Below are 24,128 nucleotides of genomic sequence, written 5' to 3'. Positions count from 1 at the left end.
GGATACGGAGCAGAGACTTGGCTTCCCCGTGCGACAGTATAGGTTCGTTCTGGGAGCTGGATGGTGGTGTAGTTGTGCCACAAACTCGGGGGCATTTGGAGAAAATATTTGAGAAATTTTGGGGGTTACGCGGACAGCACCTGGGACTGACCGCCAGCACGGATTTCCTCCGGACTCCCTACAATGTTTGAAACGGTAGGGTGACACATTTAATATTACAGAATCCAATGTTTTTACGCACAGTGCGGGCTCCGTGTGTACAGTGTTCGTAGAGTACAGTCACTGGTGTCAAATAGTACCGTGAATACTGCTCGACCCCTTTTCCTCACAGACTGGACAGTGAGCACGTGTGGGTTTTATCAAGCGGGTGATGAATTACACGTGTCGGTATTACGCTTTTAATTGTACAGCAGGAATAAGACGCCATATTGAGCATTCGGTAGAATTACAGGCAGAGCACGGGGGCGATTTGTAGTGTTCGTGTGGAGTGGGCTGTTGTGTCGGATTGTTTCCTATTCCAGCGTTTTCCGTGTCCGCTGTATGGCTATTCTAATTGTGGGCCATCGGGATTATTTTATGTGGATGTCCTACAACGCTCGGAGAGGGTCAGCGGAAGGAGGCAGTAACGCAGCAGATCTGAGGAGAAAGTTGGTGCCTTTACAGCTACTGTGATCTTGTGGAGGAATTTATCATATATGGTGTGTGTGTGTGTGTGTGTGTGTGTGTGTGTGTGTGTGTGTGAGGGAGGCAGGGAGAGACAAAATGTTGAAATGATTGAAACTGTGATTGATTTGGAGAGTGAGGGGATGTATGGGTCTATTTCTTCCCATTTGTCCCCTTGTATGTGTCCACGTATATCGTAATTTAATTGGTTAACTGGTTGGTTGGTTGAGAGAGACAGAGAGAGAGAGAGAGAGAGAGAGAGAGAGAGACTTACCGGCAGTGGGACAGTCCGGTATGTATGTAGGCTACCCCAAACTTCTTAAGTCTTTCCAAGTTTTTTCTCCCTTTCCTGGGATTTGAAATGTAATCCCGTCCTCTTGTAATCGTATTAAACGAACATGATACTGCTGTGAGGCGGGCAACACCCTGAGAAAAAAAAAAGCTCCAGCCTCACTTTGTGCCCAACGGCACTTCTGTAGAGCCGAGGGGCTGATCTGGACTCTCACAACGGCCTTCAGTTTTATCAGTCATGACAAGTGAAACAGCCCATATGTGCAACAACAAACTGATCTATTCCGCTGATTTACTGAAGGGTGAAATGGTTTTATCTCAGTCTGTCTAAACCCACTTATGTGGTTGTACCGTGGAGCTCCGAGTATTATTTAAAGTTTAGTTGTGTTTCAGGCCTGGAGGGTCACAGATGGGTAATGATGAACTGTGACCTTTAGTCTGTGGCCATTAGGAAAACTGATTAAGGAACATCACACATTTGTTCTCTTCCCTTAAAAGATCCAATCACTCTGACATTGTATTTACTCCTTGTATGATTTACACTGTGGCTGTGTAAGGCACATTAAAATGTGGCCACTCTGGGGTTAGGTGGTTTACCTGCAGCTGTTGGCAAACAAATTATGCACCAGTGAGTTGGAGTTAAACGCCTCCTCCGCTCTTCCAGCAGCAGCACGGAATCAAATGGCGGCGTATCGACGTGAATTAAAAATATTTATTACATTTTAGCAGCTAATCAAACTCAGCTCGGCGCTGACCTCGGAGTGGTCCACTGGCCTGTGGACAGTGAGGTTTATATCATGTTGTACAATCATTTCAAACATTATCCCTCTGATATTGAATCACGGCATACATGGAGCAGGACACTTCAAGTTTGTCCTGTTAACGTGGACAGCATGCTTCATCTCGACCACAATGCTGGTGCGTTTTTACGCACGTTTGAGTATAAAGTTCTACATTTCTCGTGTGCCAGAGTTTACACGGTACAGCAGCACGAGTCACGACCATCTGTCGTTATCTGTCAAAACATCTTCTTTTGTTTTGAATGTATATGTGTGCTAAGAGGAAAAAGTTGCCCCCCCCCCCCCTGCTCCCTCCCCGCCGTGTTTTCTTGCTCTCAGATTGGTGGTTGGTGTGTCTGGGCGCATCACGTCTAACACATAAGGCGACCTTTAATTAGAATATTGCAGCAGCAGTTTGTTTTATTCCCCTGGAGGCTGACACCTAGCATTCCTCCCTCTCTCTCCCTGTCTTTCTATCTGTCCATCTCTCTCTCTCTATCTCTCGCTCACCCCGGTTCTCTAATAAGCATCCTCCTATCCTCGCCTCCGGTGCTGCATGAAAAGATGCAAACATACTTAATTAGAGCGGTGGCAATAATTTCCAGGCTAAATATGCGACCAGACAGACATGGAAGTGATCTGATACCATTCAGAAAGGATACTATCCGCTTCCCAGTGTAGGATCACGGTGTTGTTGTGGGGTTTTTTTCTTTCTTTCTTTACCTTTATTCCCATGGCTTTTCTGTACACTTGCTTTCAGGAGGGAAGAAGCATGTCACGGCTGTCTCTGACCCGGTCCCCGGTCTCTCCCCTGGCCGCTCAGGGGATTCCTCTGCCGGCTCAGCTGACCAAGGCGAACGCCCCGGTGCACATCGATGTCGGGGGACACATGTACACCAGCAGCCTGGCGACTCTCACCAAGTACCCAGACTCAAGGTAAGACTCGTCCCTGGCTCTCTCACAGGCTTCAGCCTCGTTGCTGGAGTTAGTTTATTCATAGCCTTTGTCTTATTTATCTAAAATCATTATTGAGGAAATGTTGTTGGCATATTGAAGAGTGAGTGGATTTGCATCTTGTTGCTTTTGTTTTAAATGTGAGCCAATCGTTCATTTGTAGGATTTAAAGTCTCTCTCTCTCTTATAATGGCAGTCCTTTCCTAATTAAATCTTCAAGTAGATTCAAATCAGCTGATATCTCTATTTAACAGCTTAATATTGCATTTTAGTCATTAAATCAATGATTAAATTATTTGACTAGTGTTTGTCTTAATTAAGTCTAATTGGATTTATGCTGTTCACAAGTCATTTGGCAGACTAGGACAGCCACACTGCAACTTCTATACTGACAATTGTCCTCAGAAGCTACCAGTTTAATATCTTTTCAAACCATGTGGGGACATTTCTCCTCAATTCATTATTTCTAAACTCCCACAGCTTTAAAACGATGAATTTGATTGTTTTTGTTTGCTTTAGTCATGATTATTTTAATTGTTTAATAAATACCTCCAAGGCTTTTATTCTTTATCTCCCCTCACAAGGTGGTTGGATTTGAAAATCCAGCTGCTGTCAAGCTGGCGAGTACAGTACCTTTCACATGTTTCACTGCTGATTTGAATAATGGAGGGGTTTTTTTTCTGGATTTACACTTCTGAGTGCACTACACCCCCTTTCACAGCCTTTTTTCCTTTTTTTTATCAGTAGATCAGGGTGCTGTTAGGAGGAGAAACAATGACGTAAATGTCCGGATCCCAGTCATCAAAGCTGGTGTGGGCTTCAAATCTGATCAAAATCCAGATCATTGGCGTGTTGCATATGGATTTTTCTTGACTATTTTAGACCCAGAATTTACCACCATCAGACCTTCTTTATAGTCATTATCTGTGGGATTATTTTACAGTTATAAGATACATGTATTAAAATAGAAGTTCTATGACTTTCATACTGTATATTCCTATTTTGCCAAACAACATAGTCATTATTATAATTTTTCAAATAGCCTAGAATATGGCTTATATTGCAGTCAAACTTGTCTAAAGAGTGACTTTCTATTCAGTGAATATCTGTGTGGACAGGAAAAGAAAGGGACTCTTTTTATCTCAGACATCTGTTTCTCTCACAAAGCAAACAGGGTTTTTTATTTTATTTTTGATGCTCTTTCATTGTAAGATTTAGTCATGATGATTCAGATTGTGTAAGAGCTGTTTGTAATCCGCCCTCCCACTTTATTCACGTTTTTAGCTCCATCCACAAACAAGGTGACGCCACCGGAGGTAGCTCTGAAGGCAAACACACTTGCCCAAAACAAATGATAAAATATCTCTGTTATCCACTGATTTCCACTGTATGAATGTCTCCCCCTTTAAAACTATGGGATGTTTTAGGCCCCCTGCTTTTTCCTCTAATGGCTAGTGTCATTCATTACATTACACAGTCTTCGATAGTGCGTCAGCTGACAGAGTCCCATGTGGGCCAAGGTAAACATTCACCAGGTTGTTAGAAAATCTGCCAAATTGGCTACAGGACACAATCCACATAATCCCCGTGGTAATAAAGTCCTGATATTCATAGAGTCCGCTGACAGGAAATCCCTGACAACTCTCCTTTTATTCCCGCCTGTAACATGTCGTGAGAAAAATAAAGCTCATCCCAGACAATGGTTTATGATTGTTTTTGTTATTAAGATGCTTTTTTTTTTTTGCCCACTGCTTCGGCGTTATATTGGGTTTATCCAGGGGCCACAAAACAAGAGGTTTTTTTTTTTTAAATCAAATGTGCTAATATTATTTGGATCTTGGATGTTTTTGAAGCTGTTGGAGCCAATCCAAACTGCTAGGAGATTTTCACTCGCTTTAAAGCACGTTTGAATACATCTCAGATAGTTGTTGCTAAACTGCAGGACTATTTTTCTTTTTAATTTTGATTTGGTGTTTGGTGTATTGCTATTGTGATTCTTTTAGTTTGTTTATGCTCTGGTGCAGCTTTACACTTTACAAAGAGATTACTCATAGGGGGAGACACACAGGGCACCATGGAAATGGAGTCATGTCAGAGCACCCAAACAGTGTTTTTACAGTGAGGGTAAAGACCGGATACTAGTGTGAGTGTTGGTTGGAGTGCTCTTTCCTCTCTCTCTCTCTCTTTTTCACACATGCTCCTTTGCTCCCTCTCTATCTCTCTTTCTGTGTCTTTCTCACTCTGGATCACACATGCATACACTCACTGTTTCTCTCTCTCTCAGCCTCCTCAGTGTACAGTTGGCCTCGGGGCTTCACTTTCCACTGGAGCCAGTGGAAGGAGGGGCCCTTTTGTGTGAATTAGGATAATGGCTGACAGCAGAAAGCAAAACAATTACACTGGCAGAGCCGTATGCGCTGCGTTCGGCCGTGTCCGGTCGAGCAGGGCATGCTGGCGAAACGGAAAACGTGACGACCGAAAGAGCAGGGTTGAAGAGTTTAAAGTTGATGATTACTTTTAATAGATTGGCCCCTAAATAATGTAGCATGCCAAGAGAAAGTTAGTCTAGTAACTAATGTGTGGTTATTCATCTTCCTCTGTGCGGGCCATATTAAGGGACAGGGGTCATGAAACATTGATGCACACTCTGTGTAGCTCTCAGAGAGGACAGTCTGAGCAGTCACTTGAACAGAAGCTGAGGAAATTAGGGGAAATGTTCCCGAGACAAGGAAACTATTTTGAAAGGACCACTGGACATTTTTCTCTTTGAAGAGAAGCCTTATGTGTCCACAGACGACAGATCTGTACTGGCTTCATGCTCTTTTAATGGTCTTCTGTATCTGACAGTTGACTTTTCTGTAGGCTGAGACCACCATAAATAACATAGCAAATAATATCTCATCATTTACTATATGTAAGTTTAAAAATTGCTATATTTTCTTTTATTTTTACTCCATTTCGTTGTGAGGCCTCTTAGCTGTTCTAAACATGGCCTCAAGTGGGTTTTTTTTTTGCTTTTTAAAGAGCCTATATGGCACTAACACACTGCCATGATCTAAAGTAAAATTAGCTCTTTGATAAGACTTTTAGTTTTAATCACTTAACATGAAATAATAATGAGAATTAATTGTTGCTCTTGCGCAGAATCTGTCAAGTTGTGTGGCTCCAAAATAACAGATAAAGTGTTTTCATGAACTGCAGATAAACTCTGTGATTGTTAGCAATAGTGGAGATGTTTGGATTCTCAAAAACAACTCACGTCACGGACCCGTGCAGGCAAATATTGGGTAACAGAGCCCTACATGATGAAATGTAATCTAAGAGAACCACGTAAGACGATTTTAGTATTTTAGTTTTGAAATGTAGCAGAGTTACACTGGAACCTGATTTGAACACTCGTAATATTCAGCAAAATTAAAATTGTATTTCTTATTTTGAAACTTTTGTCACGCCCTTTGGGAGAGCTTTTTGAGAGCCGTCAGTTTAAGCTAACGCCTTTTAGCAGGACTCAGCGAATCAGAGCCAGGCACAGTAGCAATCTGGTTCGTAACTCCAGACTCCCACGACTCGGAAACCATTGTGGGCAGCCCTTGATGTCAGGCTCGACACACTCACTAAGATCCCTGGGTGTGTTTGTTTCACTTTGCAGGAAGCTGCTGGGCGTCTTGCGTTCATTAGACATCCATTAGCGTTACAGTTTCCAGATAGCATCTGTTCTTGTAGGGGTCAGTGGTACCTGTGCTGACCCCCCCCCCCTGCAGATAGTAGCTGCTGCAGCGAGGATCCTGCCAGATATTGCCCACCTACTGCCCCACTGCCTGCCCTCACTTGGCACCGCTGGGGTGGGAGGTCTGAGCTGACCTGTCCTTGATAAACTCCCACATCCACCTCCTCCCTCCCCCTCCTTGATTCTTACTCTCTGTCTTTTTATGTAGTTCTGTCAGCATTTTTCTCTCTGTCTCCCTCTCTTATTCTGTTTGTTTCTTTTTCCCTCTTAACTTCCGTCCTCTCTATTTTTCTACTTTTCTGATTTCTCTGTCTAGTTTTCCCTACATCTTTGCCTTTCCCTCTCTTCTTTCTCCCCGTCAATCCCCTTGTCTTTTGGCCTGTCTGTTTATGTATCTTCTCTCGTAATTTGTCTATGTATACCCCCCCACACACACACACACACACACACACACACACACACCCTTTCTCTCTCTCTACCTGTTAAAAACACCCCCCCATCCAATTCAGGGATTTAGCAGAAACGGAAAAAATGAGGAGACCAACTGAGAAAGAGAGAGCGAGAGAGAGTGAAGGGAGTAGAAGAGAGGGAAAGAAAAAGAAAAACAGGCAGCATTTTAATTGCTTTTTAAAAAAGTGGAGATGAAAAACAGAGTTAGCCTGGAGGGGTATGGTGAAATTCTAGCTGGAAGAATTGCAAGACCATATGAGAAAGGAACACCTCGGGCAAAACAGGGAGATGAGTATTGGTTTTTTATAAAGCATTTTGCATCGATTTCCAGAGAGAAAGCGAGTAAAGGAGAAGGATGGAGACGGAGAGAGAGAAAGAAAGAATGAAAGAGAGAAAAGGATGGCAGGAGGGGAGAGAGGGAGGGAGAACCATCTTTGCTCTGCTTCTTCACACAGTCAAGTCAAAGAAAGAGAAACAGGGTGAATTTGACGAGATAGCTTCAGCGTGTTGAGCCGACACATCGGGGTCAGGAGATACCTGATACAGCCATTAAATACAAGCTCACACACTTTTACAAATTAGAGGATTGTAATTGTAAATTCAGTGAAATGAGTCTGGGTGAAGCCAGCCCTGCTGTTTGTTCATTGGCATTCCCACTGCGGCTCCCTTCCAGTGCCTTATAATAGAGTTTGACAATGCCAGTGCTCAGGCAGTGCTGGGTGTCTGTGTCTATGTGTGTCGGTCAGCGTGTTTTGCAAATAGATTTTTTACAATTTTCTTTGTCATACAACTTTGTCAGCCAACCTAGAAGCTGTTACTGTGATTAAAGAGCTGATTACATCAACATGATGATAATAACAGCAAAGCAGCGCCCTGCCAAGAGCTGTTTCTCAGAGAGACGATGGCAATGTGCCGCAAAACCGTTAAGGAGGTTACGTGCAACAGATTTCTTGTGTAAATCACCAGTACGACTTGTTTACACTGCACGAGCATTCCAGGTTTCTCTGCCGAGGGAGACGCAAGTTTTGTTTCAAAATGAGTCACAAACTTAAAGCCAATTCTTTGCACTTCAGAGTTATATCAACGTAAGCTTCGGAAAGTTTTACAAGCACTTCTACTCGTAATATTTTAGAGATGCTAAAAAAATATTTTTAATTATTGAATAGCGATATTTAGTATGTGGAAATGAACAAACAGATAGAGTGGAGGTATCCAGATGAGATTATTAGACTAGCGAGAGAGGGACCTGCAGGTAAGCGGCAGGAAAACCACACAAAGACAAGAGGAAATGAATATCTGTCCAAGGGTATCTCGAGGCACGGCGCCAACACGGTGCGATGAAAGTTTAAAGATAACAGCAATTTCCACTCTTTGCCTTGATGAGCCCCTGTAGCCGACTTCAACTAAGCCCTTAATCTTGCACTACACTGGTGGAAGGGGTTAACCGTGGGACGCTATAGGCAGCAACAAGTGTCTTATTATTACACCAAAGTTCTGTCAATATTTGCTAAAAGCTTAAACACATACATCTAATGACTGTTTTTGATTAATTATTGTGTTTCTTAATGGGAGAACATTATTGATGTAATTTCGGGTAATGTTATTTTCATTATTTCAGCCTCATTATTTTCCCTTTTAGATGTTCTTGAATCTCTGCTTTGCCTTTAAATATGAACCAAATAACTCATCTAATTCAGCCTAACCCACACAGATAGGAACCAAAGTGAAAATGCAACATAGTTTCTGTGATAGAGTCATGTTTTTTTTTTCCTAAAATGGATCAATGACAACAAATACACATTTTTAAAGGCCAATATGAAGTAAGTTAGGCGGTCCAATTTCACCAAAATGTCTATCTGAGATTAGAATTATGGATTGCTACAGATTACATAGTAGCTGAGAAACTTAAATATAGCTTTACAGGCAATGCAAGAGTCATTGATTTGCCTTCAAGCAACCTGTCATATCAACAGAAGTATGTAGTGAGATTATGTCTCATGTAAGCAACATAAAGAGCATCTGTCCAAATCCCTTTTACATTCACAACAAAGTCAAACTAAGTGAAAAAGTGAAATATCTTTTTCCAGGTGTCCTCCTCGCATTAGTATGCGGCCCTCCGCCATGTCCTACCTCTGTTTCATTTCCACCCCTCTGACAGATGGAATAATAGAGCTGTAATGCTACATTCATACCATTAATTTCTGTAAGTACAAGCAGCAAGCGTGTGTGTTGTTATAATCTCTCTGCAGAAGGGACACTTCAAACAAGTCTGGAATGGAGGAACTGTGCCTTAAGCCCCTTGTTTCAACCTGGGATGCTAATGCATTTCAAGCTTAGTGCTAATAAAATTGAAAAATAAATGGAGGGTAATTGTTTCATGCATTTGAAGGGAGCTGGCTCATTCCATTACGTGTGTGTGTTTGTGTGTGTGTGTGTGTGCGGCTGCCTGTGTGCGTGTGCATGTGTGGGTTTGTGTATTTCAATTTTCAGAATCAGTCGTCTGTTCAATGGCACCGAGCCCATCGTGTTGGACAGCTTGAAGCAGCACTACTTCATAGATCGGGACGGCGAGATATTCCGCTACATTCTCAGTTTCCTCAGGACCAGCAAATTGCTCCTTCCAGATGACTTCAAGGTATATATCCACACCACAACATACTGTGTTGTTTGTACTTGTCTGCACCATCAGCTCACACAGTCTCAACAACATGACAACATGAAAAAGCTGGAGTATGTAAAGCCATCTGCCCAGACACGCAGCAGTATTGTGTGAAATTCCTGATTTTTCTCAAGATGAGACACTACAGTGCAACTATGTTTGTATTTATTAATGTTTAACTGTCCTCTCAGGGGTTGCATGTTTTCAAAATAGACCTGACACAATGCCTGATGTAGACCTACCCTCCTCCCATTCAACACATTCATTACCTGTAGTATAAGCATAAGCAATAATTAGGAAACTTTTTGGGGGGAGAAATAGAAATGTGGAACAGACTCAGTTGGAGTTTACAGTGGTGGGGAGGTGAAATGCTAACTGGCTAATGGCCCGGTGGTGTGTGTGCCAAAGCCCTGAGCTGTTGTTTTTCACTCAGAGTGCTTTCTATAGAGGTGAGCCCAGGTGAAATAGCCTGTACGCCCCTCTGTTCCCCCCGCGCTCTGATGACCGACTACCACACAGACAGGAAGTCAAGGACTCGCTTGGAGTGTGCTGGTGCAGTTTGATACATGCTAACATGCTCTGAACCCATGTATACACACACATCTTACTCTTTGTGGGCCATTGAATCTGCTTTGGCCCATATTAGACTACTGAGGCTGCACACACCTGGCTCCTGTTTTAGTGTTTGCATGAAAGAACTGTAAGTAAATTCATATGCACTATATATGTCCGTTGTCGTACCAGGCTTGGTATCAGGCATGGTATCAAATAATGCTTTACGCACTTTAACATCTCCATAGATGTAGATTTCCCATCCACACAAGGTATTTCTAGGTAATTGATGAGACAAATATACATATATTTTGTATTTTTGATATGAGCAATGTGAGTTGATCATGAATTATACCACCTTAATAGAGTAAAATGGTAATATTTTGATGTTAGCGGCTGTTGCTGTCGATATGTATGAAGATGATATGGAGAAGGTGCTGCTTATTTATTAGACTTGGAGCAACATTAGTATTTATTTGAAGTCCTCTTGCCAACGTCCAATATTTACTCTCCTTTTAGCTCTGGTTTGGTCTCCATCACTTCATGAGAAAAATGCCCGGCTCTTTAGCTGCTCCACTATGTTCACCAGCTAGCCGTTAGTGTTGTCTGTTGGTTCTGGGTAGGTAGCATTCAGTTGGTTTATCAGATTTCTTTTTTTACTGACAACATCTGCCTTCTGCTGCTGAAAATGAGGTCGATGGGAGCAGACAGAAAACAGTTTAGCCGTAAAACCAAAACAATGAGCTGAAAGATGCTAAAATGCTCTGTAGAGTGTTTTACATTACATACAGTCAGTTAATCCATTGTTGATAGAGAGAATGTTGATTAGAGCAGCTTTAGACCAAACTGATGGCGTTACTAGCGAGTTAGTCTCACCCCACACAAGCACATGTGGCTTTGTCAGAATTATTATATATTCTGCCTGCAGCTCCTTCCTGTTCAAGGTTTTATACTCAGTGATACTGTTTCCTAGATGTATTCTATTCTTCACTTCTACTCCACCTTAACTTGCGTGACCTTTCCACCGGGCTGGCGCTTGTTCATCATTCTCTACAAGGGAACAAGGCGAAGCCAAGCCACACAGAGCCGGGAGCAAACTCTCCAGGCCTCACGGATAGTCTGAACGAGAGCCAAACCTCAGACAACAGAACATGACATGAAAGCCCTGCATATTTTCTGCAAATGATGGCTTGACTCAGTACCGATTAGTTTTTCCCTTCTTATTCATGCTTTTCCCTCCCTTTCTGTGAAGTCTTGACAGTCCAATCAGGCACCGTGGTTGAAACGAACGCATTGGACCTCATTGTTTCAACTCATTACGATCCCCTCACATAAGCCTGTGTTGATCTGCATACCTTTCAATTTGCGTGAAGCCGGGGAAAAAAAATGCAAATAGCGCGAGGCGGAATTGAGCATGTCCTTATCTGAACACAATCAGGCTTGCCGTCGCCAGAGGGCTGGGTCTGTTCTGCTGCTGGCAGCCACGGTGCTGTGTGTTTTGCTAAATCAATGTGAAAGTCTGAGCAGAATAGGAAAATAAATGTTTAAGCCTACATCAGTGGAACAAAATATTCACTATTAATATCCTCCCTCATCTCATTATTCAAACTACAATTAATCACAAGAGTGTAAGCAATGCTCAGTCATATCGAGGGCATGGTTATAAACCGTTAAGAGTTAGTGGCTTCTGCATCGGTTTATTCAGGCTTTTTTATTGCACTTTAAATCAATAATGCTTTGTTTCTTTACGTAAGAAATGGTAAAAAAAAATAACAGGAAAGGGCTAATGTTTGTTTTTTTGAGGGTGCTGTGTATTAGATGAGAGTTGGCTGGATTTTGCGTTGGTGGCCTGTTTAATCGACAGCCTGTGAACCTCTACTTGTGTGGCTTTCATCATTTTTTGTCCAAAACATATGGTAGGTCTTTATCAGTCCTCGGACTCCCTCATACTGACAGTTTCCATCATTTTCTTCCTCTTCTTCTCTTTCTCTGCCTCCGTCTCTGTCGCTCCCTCCCTCTGTCCTTCCCTGAGATGTTGCCTTGCCGGTGGGCGATCAGGTCGGATCATTATTTTGAAGCTCAAACGGGCTGTCTGGACACAGGATTGGGGGATGAATTGTCTCGTAGAGCTGGCAGCAGTAGCAGCAGCTCCAGCAGCCAGGACGGAGCTGTTGGCCCTGTCTCCCTCTCATCCTCACCTCGGCGCTTAGGATTACTCTGTTGTTTTCTGCACTGCACAGGATGACTAAAGTGCCTCGCAGACAGACCCCTGTTAAAAACATATCCATCCATGGCTTCAGACCTGTGAAGGATGAGGAGCTACACTTTGATACAGAGAGCTGCCTGAAGGGGGGCGTCTCAGTATGAGTTTTGTCAGCTGCAGCAAGAAGGCCAGGAGAGAAAAAGACAGGGAGAAAGGGAGAGAAAAAGGGAAAAAAAGGACCCGCCACCCCTCCTTTCGCATTCTGAAATCTTAAATATTAGACCGTCAGCTTAAGATGTATTGCGTCAACGCTCGTCCAGATGGAGTTGTATTTGGGTGTCGTTCACTCGCCTCAGATGAAGGCACAGCTTAGATGACGGGGTAAGCCAGCGAGGGAGGCTTTTCAAGGCTAAATAGTCTGACGGAAGCAGCAGGGTTAATGAATATGCTGTTTGCTGCCATGCTCTGTTTCTATACCCAGCAGTGGTCCGGAGAAGGGAAGGGAAAATACTCTTTTTAGATCAGGGATCCCTGGCGGCCCCGGCACCCAACACCCACAGCCACCAATGATGCAGACTATATGAAACATATGTTGTTTCTGCAGCGCAAACACACACTGTCTCACTTTTCAAGCATTTAGACTTTGCACTGCATAGCAATCTCTATCTTTAGCTATTAAATATGTACCCAAATGCAATATCGAGCGTTTGCTGTGGTTTGACAATGTCCACACACTAAAACTAACTATAGCCAGGAGCTAAAGAACATGAACATCATGTAGGAATGCATTTTGAATGGCAGTGATTGAAGTTCATAAACTAAGAATGAATTAAGCTGTCATTCTTTGTCACTGTGAAACACTAATCAGAACACAGATTTATTAATTACTAATTGTTTAGCAGAAAGATTTGCAGCATTTAGGTGTAACCTAATTAAATCTTGTTCTAATAGGAGCGTAACATCGGGCCACAAGCCTCATTAACATAAAACTCCCTCCATGTGAGGAATACATTAAAATCCTCCTTGGCTGATGATTGTCCTCATGTTCACTTGCATGTATCTTTTTCCTCACCTCCCGTCTGCCTCCAATAGCGAACCTCCGCCCCCCTGTATTTTCTATGGTAGCGGTGAATGATAGTGCCATCTGGTCTTGTGGGAAATTAGAGGCAAGAGCGCAGGGGCAAATGGCCCCCAGCAAGCCCTGCCCAGGAGGGAGAGGCAGACAATCTGCTGCAGACTGTCTGCACACAGGAATGCACCATCCCACTTCACTGGAGCCCTACTGACGGCCTTTCTGGAGTCGGCTCACTACAACATGCTAAAGGCTAGCAAGGCTCTGCCAAGAGCTACTGTGGAGGAGAGCTGCAGCATGGCTATGCTTTGTTTATTGAGAGTGTTGTCCTGCTGGTCGGAGGCCATCGCCAATCTTGGTTTATTGTTCTTCTTTCCAGAAGATGTGCTACATGGTAACAAGTGAGATGTGAAAACGCTGCTTGTTTTCAAATTTGTGGCAATTAGATATCCTATCCTATTTACATTTAAATGTTGGGTATTTATCCAATTCTTATCTAGATCAACATACCGTGAGCGCAGGAATATAAATTTGAACATTGCTGCCATTACAAGAAGCCTTGGTAACGAGTTTAAACATCCTCCTTGACCATTTGCACTCCTTGGTAATAGTTTCTTGTAACAGTGGGGACAAAGGACACTGGTGGTATCTCACACACATATATAAATGTGTTTCCTAAAAATATATTCAGATATATTGTAGGACATTTTGAGCATATTCATCACAGTGCCATAAGTTATTTGTTCTCCCATGCATGCCTGTACCGCACAGCTGGTGTTTCACTACCGTAGAAGGGTCAAAGTGCAGATGCAGCCAGAACAGCTCTCCTGGAGTAATTAGAGGTTAAGTGTCTTGCTCAAGGACACTTTGTCATTAATTGCTGTGGGGAAGCCATCAGGATACCTTATAAATGTACCTTCCACTGTCATCTTAATGTTGCACAATACTGTATATGTGTGGGGTTTTGTCCTGATGACCTTGGCGATGAACTGTAATGTAGTGAAACTCAGTGTGTTAGTCACACATATAGCCAAGAGGACTGCACACACATGCAAACTCACTGCACTCATCTCCCTGGTCATCTGCCTGTGTAGGACTTCCACCTGCTGTACGAGGAGGCCCGCTACTACCAGCTGATGCCCATGATCAAGGAGCTGGAACGTTGGAAGCAGGAGCGCGAGCAGCGACGGATGGCACAGCCCTGCGACTGCCTGGTGGTTCGCGTCACACCCGATCTGGGCGAGAGGATCGCCTTGAGTGGGGAGAAGGTCCTCATCGAGGAGATCTTCCCTGAGACTGGAGACGTTATGTGTAACTCAGTCAATGCTGGCTGGAACCAGGACCCAACGCACGTCATCCGCTTTCCCCTCAATGGCTACTGCAGGCTCAACTCCGTCCAGGTAACACACTGGAAAACCTCTTCTGGTTGTTGTACTTTTCTCCCTCTCTCTCTCTCTCTCTCTCTCTCTCTCTCATTTATCTATTTGTGACTAAAATATTTGACAACAACACACATTTTTGTCATATTAGTGATTGAAGCAACCAAGCACAGTGTTTTCAGTGTTTTACAGGAGCTGTAGTGTTATGTCTTGTTGTCCTGTTGGATATGCAAGTGCCATTTCCGTGGGTTGGTGTGGTGTCCCTGATGTTAGTGTATTATGAATATTCTGCTGACAGCAAGTGCAAAATCCTGAGTAATGCATAACAACCCAAGACTGAATGATTTGACTGATTTGGCAAAATAAAGCATGATAAAAGTCACGAGGATACGCTGCTATACAAATCGGTCACTACAGCAATATTATCATGACACCACATTAGAGAAATACCATAACCTCTGTATTCAACATAGTTTTTGTTGTTACAGGAGTAATATAAAACATGATAAAGAAAATAAATTCGCTTAAATTCGATATCAAGTGAAGGAGAATCATCATGAGAATCATCATAGGGTGATTTTAAAACATGAATGATTTTACAAATTAAAATTTTGAATTATATACTTGAAAACACCTTGTATGCTAAGGTCATATATCCACTACCAAACATTATGTTTGTTCATTGTAGGAATACTACAGGTATATTATACTGTGATTGACATTTTCAATGCAGCCTGACATAATATTAAGTTCAGTTGTGATTAAGGTTCATGAAACCAGAGGCCACATTGGGATACAGACAGCAGGCAATTATTCTCCAAAACTGTAGGTATGAAACATTGGTCGACTTCAAACTCTCTGCAGTGTAAGGTAGAAAGGGCTAGTTGTGCAAAACAACCTCAAAAGATTCTTCAAATGGATGTCAGAACACATTATGTAATTCTTGTATTTGTAAGATGTGACTATGATACAATAGTGCTGAAACACTTCATATATAGTTACAGTGTCACACACAGACTGTATTTTTACCTTGAGGTCCTTTGCTAGCATTTCTTTTTTTATGGATAAAATAATTTTCTACATCAGGAAGTAAAGATAATTCTTTTAAACGCACAGGTCTCCTTATGAAACCCTCGTATGCATTTTGTCTAGACACTGTAGTTCTGCATCTGTTTAAGTTTGATTCGGCTCTGTAGGTGTTTTATGGCATCAGTCCCGTCTTTGAGGTTAGCCATAGGATGTAGATTCCACAGAGTAACTTTGCTGTGAGTCAGTCAACATGATTTGTGGCTTGTATACACTCTGTACGTCGCCACAGTAGAGACCCTTTTTTATTTTTCTACCTTTATTTATCCAGCAAAGGATTTTGCTGAGCAAGCAAACCATTTTTCACCACCACCCTTCAACACTATTACACACACTCAAACACCTGGCTGGCATTTACACTGTGCAACGAGCGCTTCGATGGCCGCTGTACAGCTGCACTGGTGTTGTCTGAACCGCAGCAGCCTTGCTGAACGGCACGCTGATAGCATCTGCTGAAGTTTGTTCTCCCCAAGAGATATAGAATATCTGCAGATTTTATTTTCAGGCCACTAGCCAGTATAAAGGCTGATACACTGGGTTTCTTCATTGTGTATGAGCTTGAATTCCACCTCAAAACTTTGCTTTAAGGCATTTGGCATGATTTGTGGCCCTTTGTGCTGCATTCTGCCACAGTAGAGATAATAGCTTGTTGTCACTAACTGAGATAATAGCTGCTCTGATGGAGCTACAGTCAGTTTGTCAAGAGATCACCAGAGGTAATGACAGGTGTACAGAGCGCGTGTAGTTTTTCATTCTGTCACAGCTTCCAAGTGGCTCTTGTGGCTGTAGCATGATGTGAAATCTGAGCCTGGCCTGTCCTTTGTAGTATGTGACTGCTCATTATCTTTTTTTTGTACTCACACCACATACAGGAAATGAATATGGCACTGATATGATCTTACATTTGCTTTACAGTATGATATACCCAACAGGTAGTCTGACTGAGATGAACAGTTCTTGTGTTAGTTGACCACAGCAAAGCAGTAAGACAACTTCAGAAAACTAGTTTTACAGTCGTGTTACCCAGAGAGGTCTGTGAGAGGGAGAACAGGGGGAAACATAACAGCCTCACACCACAGGCTCGATGTAACACACTTCAGCGCCCATGGCCATGAACAGGCCAACACATAGAGGAGCCTTCCCCCCCTCCAGCACCCAGAGGGAGCCTCTCCCAGGCAGGCTAGTGTGCTCTGACACCTCTACCTCCCTTCTGCCCGTGTGAGAGACCACCTCCAGGGAGAGGAGCCGAGCAAGCGGGACAAAGCACGTGTGGACTGCGGCCATGTTTTCCTGCGAAAAAATGAAGAAGAGGAATGGAAAGGGGGGGAAAATGATATGCATAATTTACGCTTTACTCCTTTTTAAGACACAGCTCCTTTTTTAAAAAGACTCCAATATAACACCGCTCAAGGCAATTGAAATACACGTATTGCATTTTTTAATACCATACTTACAATTTCTCAAACAGCCTAAACCGGTTTATACTTCTTTTATAGATTTTTAAATGACTTGCAATATAATTAATTGGCCGCATCAACTAACACAACATTTTCCCACTCTGTTTACCAGCGAGACTGGTTATGGAATGTGAGTGCATCTGACTAACGTGGTCTGAAAGGAGTTTTTATTGTTTAGGTTTTTATTGGGCTGCTCCTCTGAAGGCGAGGTGAGCCGAAATCCTCTTTTCAGACAAACTGCTTACAGAAGGAGGAGGTGGCTCTTCAAGGTTTCCTGTAAGCGATGCTCCCTTTTGTCTCGCAGTGTGGCCTCTCGCGGGTTAAGGTGGCGTTAGTCGTGGTGGCAAGCTCTTTTTTTGTCTCATGCTGGCCCCTTTAAGACACACAAAATTTGGTTGAAAAAAACAGAAAGCGCAAACACACACACACACATATGCAAGCACAGTAGAGGGGCCCGGCTCATTGAGTCGATGTAGATGAGGACACGAGGAGCAGATGGAGGTGTTTTTCGGTGTAAGGGGAGATTTTTCTAAACAACTTACTCATTCTGTCCTCTCTCATTGTTCCGTGAAGGTATGAGAAGGTTAGGAAAATAATCCTCGTCTTACCCGCCAGACAATGAGCCTCTGATCTGATTTCAGCCCTGGACCCCAACCCAAGGGAACACATATACAACCACACCCTGCCCACAGAGGAAGACCAAGAAGAGAAGGAGGGGAGGGCGGTGGAAACAGGGCAGATCTGGCTGGAACAGAGTATTTATGACTGGACTGGTTTTTGAAGAGGTCCTGACAAGAAAGAGATGGATATGTGACAACTTTTATAATTTATTATATGTCACTGGCATAGAGAATTCATTTTAGTCTCAAATGCTTTTATTGAAGCTACTGTTGCTGTCTTGCCCACGGCTGGAAACTGCTAGACCTTGTGATACGTTGGTCACAATGAGATAACATGACATTTCTCAATACTTTACTGTACACTAAGCACAACAACCTAGTTTTTGCGGTTCATTATTTAGTTTTTATTCACTTAAAGATAAAGTAGCACCCCTAAGGTTGGCAAAATTGGTTATATTATGGAGTAAAACATCTCACTCAATTACTCAGTGATATTCTATACATTTTTAGGCTTTTTATGAGTTTGAATATCTGATACGTTATTGTATCATCTATTTACAGTAAGATATATAACAATACTAAGTGTTTGCATCAGTCTACAGAAAGAACAGAGTATCTTGGAAGGAAAGTCTTACATATTACAATGTATACTGTATACTTAGCCCCTTCTTTAGCCCTTCATCTTGTGTATTCAAATGTGAGAGAGTGAGAATAAACATCTCCACCTTGGCGAGTGATTCTCCATGAAGTCATGAATGGAATTTAGGGAATAATGCAAACCACCTGCACTGTGATGTAGATCCAGCGGAGAGAAACAGAGAGCAGCAGAGGCACTTAACGGAGGGAAAACATTTAGCCAAAGAGCCACAGAGGTGTACACACACACGTCCCAGAGCTGGAGCCAGGCCTGCTGCTCCATACATCACCATGATGAAGCACTCAGATCAGACCAGAGCCAATCCGTCCTTCATCAATGTGACAGCGGAGGCAGACGTAGAGAAGGGCCCCCTGTCCCCCTGCTGCCCAGGCGGGGAACGCAACACGTCGCAACACTCTCTTACATGTCACGCTGCCACTCCATCAATCCTGCGCCGGGCAGAAAGAGAAAGCACAGCTCATCAGAGCAGACAAGGCCACACAAACACCTCAGCTGTGCTCCTCAGTGGCCCGAGTGGCAGAACAAGACATTAACACCGCTGCGGTGAGGGGTCTCTGCGCTGCCTGTGCGGCTCAGTGGGTACAGCTCAGCATCGGGCACTCGGGGCCCAACAGGCAGCGCATTAACCTGCCGTATGAGGAGGATAAAGACTGGACGATGGTGCCGGCTGACAGCTTCAGGAGTTTGTGCCAGAAAAATTGCTCCAAAAAAATGTTTAATGTTTTTGTTGGACGTGGCGTGGTTAGGTAGTGGGAAGTAGATCTATCCAAGAGTGATCCTGGCAACAGCCAACAGGAGTTATGTTACACCTGAAGAGAATGAATCAGATGATTCCCAAGTTCCTACACAGTTTAAGTGAAAGTGTTTTATTCAAAATCATACTTCAGTAAACGTACAAATGTATAACAAACAAAATGTACTTCAAGTATCAAAAGTAAAAGTACTCATAACATTAACATCCAGGGGACATTCTGAATTATATTATTGGACCATTATTACTGATGTTTAACGGTGTAAGCAGCATTTAATATTAATGCAGTTGTTCGAGGTTGAGCTAATAACTTCATACACTTTAAGGTAGTTTAATTTATAACACTGCATCATATTTTAAAAGCTGAACATTTATTTTGTGTGTAAAATATGAATCTGCAAAGTACAGCTAAGTTAGTTATAGCTGTCAGATAAATGTAGTATAAAGAACAATATTCCCTCTGAAAATGTAGTGGAGTAAAAGTATTAAATAGCATAAACCACTCAAGATAAGTACAAATACTTCAAAATTGCAAGTACAGTATTTGAGTAAATGTACTCATGTATCGTAAGTTCCACTTCTGGTCACAAAGTTTTAGTTCCATAAAGCCAGAAACCACAGATGAATAAGAAAGGGTTACTGATTGAGTCAGGTAGTGTGACATCCTTCATCCTCACATGCTCAAGTCTGCTCAGTTTAGTCTGAGCTGTACTTGCAGTCCCTTTGAGAACTGATCTAACCCTAAATACCTCTGTTCCCCGTCTAGCTCAGTGAGTACTTACACTGCCAGTGTTAGGGGTTGCATTGCCACTAGGCTTGCCTGAACTAAATTACTGTGGATTCATAAGCAGACACTCAAAGTGTCCATTTGTAATGGTGAGCTCAGTCTTGTCAGCGCCACAAACACTTGATAATGTACCTCAAATGCTATGAGAATATATTACACTGTCAAAGTGTTTTTGTCGCTTGTGATTCCTAAAAAAAGCTGGCAGATGGCTCAGAGAATTAGAAAGAGTTGGAGCTTCTCGGCTGTTTTATGCCAGATGCTCGCGATAAGCAGAGGATACGACGCGCTCCTTGTCACATATTAAAGACTGTGCATAGTTAAACAAAAGCGACCCCCTGAGTGCAGCGCCCATCACACTCTACAGTGTGCGTTTGTGTCATACGTGTCAATCAACTCTGAGCCCTGTGCCATGAGGAGCAAGTGTCTTCCAGCGCCTCCTGAGAGGTGTTGCGAGTGTGTGTGCACTCCGGTGGCCATCAATATTACATTGCGCTCCGGTTTCCAGCCCTGAGACTTATCCACTTTGATTCCTGCCTTGCCATCTTCGCTGTGTTGGATGTATACGGCGCTGGGAGGTTGGAGTACTGGGGCTGATGTATCCCCTCCTCATCCCCATTGCGACCTTAGATTGAGTGGCAGCTCAGTTAGGTGGTTATATGCTGAATGGTATGTGTGTGTGTGTGTGTGTGTGTGTGTGTTTTGGGGGCAGATCCCTGTGCAGCCAAGTCGACCCTGTGACAGTGAGAATGGTTTATTATGTTTCAAACGTGTAAGGATCACTGGGGATGAGACGGGGGCTTTTGTTCAGCTCTCTGCTTCGATCACACAGGCAGGAAAAGACAAGAACAAGTGTTAAAGTTCAGGGCAGAAGAGGCAAACTTTGGTAATGTGCTGTAATGTGAAACAATAAGGGGAGTGAAATACCTCAAGCATGGCCACAGCAATACTGGACTCTGGGACGTGCATCTCTAAGTTCAAAGAAGTGTACATGAAAGGGGGAAAAAAACAAAGAATGCTAATTAGCTACAATTCCATTTCATGGAAACCATCATGCTCGGAATGAAACTTTGACCAATCGGATAGCTCACATGCAACTCGCTCTTAGAATATTTTGCTATGGTTTCGCTCAAGTGAGGCAGGAAAGTAAGCAGAGAAATCTGCCCAAGTACAACATAAGCTGGGATCTGAAAGCCTGCAGTCACAAGTATGTTGCGCAGAACTGAGCCACCAGGACATGTGTTAGCTTTTTAAGAGGGTGCATTACTTTCTGTTGTCAGCTGGGATTGATTTCAGGACATTGTCCCGTGGACATTGAAACCTTTTGCTTGGATACATCTTAATTATTCAGTGTATTGTTTATTCCCCCGTGGCACTAATTCACTGTCAAACTGAATGTGAAGTTTTGTTTTTTTATGGCTTCTTATAGTCATTACAGTATCCTTGAATCAGTTACAACTATCTGTAATAATATCCTTAAGTCTTTTGTGTTGCCATGCATTAATGATAAAAGTGTTTTCAGACTATCTTTATTGATCAGGCCATTCTCCTCTGTGACCAAATTCATTGCCGAACATGACAGAGTCCCACATGCGTTAAGAGATGATGGGGGAAAATGCAATGTGATGCAATGATCAAAGAAGGCTATGTAATATCATTTCCATAATCGTTAGGCTCCTCCGTCGTCTGTCATGGATTTGGGAGTGTTTGATGCTTGGGCAGGTCTCTTAATTAGCCATCCTCACCATCAGCTGTCTGCCGCCCCTTCTGTCTCACAAATTACAGAGTTTGTCGTCGTCGTATGGCCAGAGGATGAAAAAGGAGGGGGTGTAACTTTTCCAAGTGGTCCTTTCTGCTTACAAGCAGCATGTCAGCCCACATTTTAGTTTTAATCGGGAAGTGGGGGGGTTAGGATTCAGGTCTGTTCAACAAGTTTATATGTGTGTGAATATGTGTGTTAAAACTTGTAAATTTGAATTCTTCCACACATATCATTATGTCGCTGTGTGTTTGTGTGTGTGATTTATCTGCTCTTCTTTGCTGTACTAATCCCCAGTCGGGAGGCTGCAGCCCTTCGACCTGGAGGCCTAAACGCCCCACTTTAGCCCTCCGATGGGGCCCTCGCTCCTGTAATTAGAGAGGTCATCCTTTGCCATGAGTGTATGTGTCAGTGTGTGTGTATAAGTGTGTGTGTGTGTATGTCTGAAGAAACCGATGTATTTTAACTTCTCCAGCAGGAGGGGTTAGCCCTCGGCGAGACCTTTCATTTCCATGCGCTGCACACTCCATTAAAAAGGACGGGGGAATAAGTAAATACACGGCACTCCTCGCGCTGGGATTTAGATATACCCCCTCCAAAAAAAACAACATCCCACAAGGATTACGGCAGATGAGGAGAGAAAAGTGATCTTGGAGTTCACGTGTTTGTGTCTGAGTGTATCTGCATTTTGGACTAGTGTGTGTATCAATGCCCAGACTCGAGGGCTAACATGCACCCCCGTCTCCCCGTTCTCTCCCTGCAGCTCCAACACTTTGTCCTCACGCAGATCACCCATAACTCCCTATCCTCATTCCCCACACGTCGCTCTCTCTCCCTCGCTCACGGACCCCACTTCTCCTCCCACCCCAGCCTCATTACTCAAATTAGGAGCTCCAGTAATCACCACGCTGAGCTCCACTCAGCCCCCTTAACACACCTCACTCACACTCCGCTCTCCTCATCCCTTTGAGCTCATGCCCTCGGTTCAGTAGCCAATCCAGCACAGGCGGCATGAATATTGCAGGCGGTGGTGTGATGTCGGAGAGCCCTCTGGTTTTATTCCATCACTACGTGTGATTGGAGGAGAGGGAGGTTAATGACACATGGTGTATGTTGAGACTGATGAACATCTGAGGTTGATGTGAGGACGGATGGATATCAAAAAGTGATACCTATCCAAGATTCATTTATTGACCGGAAACCTTTACAATTCTGGTAGATATCACTGAACTTTCCTATAAGTCATTATTATTTTTAAGCAAAAAATGTCTTCAAGCAGAAAAGTATTTATCACACTGAAAAATACACTTATTTGCTCTCTTGCAGAGAGGTAGATGAGAAAATAGATACCACTCATGTCTGTACGCTGGCAGCCGGCTAGCCTGGCTCTGTCCAAAGGTATCAAATTCCCCCTACCAGCACCTCTAGGTCACTAATTAACACAGTGTATCTTGTTTATTTAATTTGTACAAAAACTGCAGCGTAAAAATGACAAATCACGATTTTACTGGGGATTAGCCAAGGTAACTGTTTCCCCGTTTCCAGCGAAGCTACGCAAGCTGGCTGTGGCTTTATATTTACAATGAATGTGGTCTCAACTCTTGGCAAGAAAGCAAGCAAACATATTTCCCAAAATGTTGAATTTTTCCTAAAAAAAGTATGTAACCAGAAACCTGCATCTCTATCATTAACACTTCTCAGTTAGGTTTAACTCTATTGACATGGCAGTTCTGTTATTAAAGCCCTTCTCTTCACTCTCTTCCCTCTGTTTTCAGGTTCTGGAGCGTCTTTTCCAGAAGGGTTTCAGCGTGGCGGCGTCTTGCGGAGGCGGCGTGGACTCGTCCCAGTTCAGCGAGTATGTGTTGTGTCGCGAGGACCGGCGGAGTCTCTCCATCAACACTCCCATCAGGATAAAACAGGAACCCCTGGACTAGAGCATTCTGGGAGAGGGACTGCCAAACCCCCCAATACTCCTTCCATCTTCTCACACCACCCTACCCTGCCTACCCCCTGCCCCCCACCCTGCCCTAACAGAACCACAACCACCCCCCAACATACCTAAGTATTAGCAGAGGCTTGTTAACCTCGCCAACTCTGCAGAACTCTAAGGGGAATGTACCAAACAAAGGAAAAAAAGCATCAGCAGCAAAAGTTTTTGATTATGTTAAATAACGCCCAAAGAATCTGGGACTGTGATGAAAACAACAACAACGACAAATGGACTTAGCAGCAGCTCACTTGAACCATTTCAGCACCGTGACTGGTTGATTTTTCCCTCATCGTC

The 24,128-nt window shown here is 43.3% G+C and overlaps 1 protein-coding gene across 2 annotated transcripts; it reads left to right on the top strand.

The window, feature by feature from the left end:
* The first annotated feature begins 141 nt into the window (after nt 1–141).
* LOC139286728 (BTB/POZ domain-containing protein kctd15) lies at nt 142–23,778 on the top strand. Of its 2 annotated transcripts, none has more exons than XM_070907632.1 (5): nt 142–195; nt 2,494–2,669; nt 9,355–9,499; nt 14,445–14,750; nt 23,620–23,778. In XM_070907632.1, exons 1-5 carry the CDS (start codon nt 184–186, stop codon nt 23,776–23,778), a joined length of 798 nt encoding a protein of 265 aa, XP_070763733.1. In that variant the 5' UTR covers nt 142–183. The 2 variants fall into 2 exon arrangements, with proteins under 2 accessions (XP_070763733.1, XP_070763741.1); XM_070907640.1 differs by lacking the exon at nt 142–195 and adding an exon at nt 636–647.
* Nucleotides 23,779–24,128: the final 350 nt, after the last annotated feature.

The sequence above is a fragment of the Enoplosus armatus genome, chromosome 1 (genome assembly GCF_043641665.1).
Source record: "Enoplosus armatus isolate fEnoArm2 chromosome 1, fEnoArm2.hap1, whole genome shotgun sequence".
NCBI lineage: Eukaryota > Metazoa > Chordata > Actinopteri > Centrarchiformes > Enoplosidae > Enoplosus > Enoplosus armatus.
Note: the sequence above shows the minus strand (reverse complement) of the source record. Positions and strands in the feature narration are given on the sequence as shown.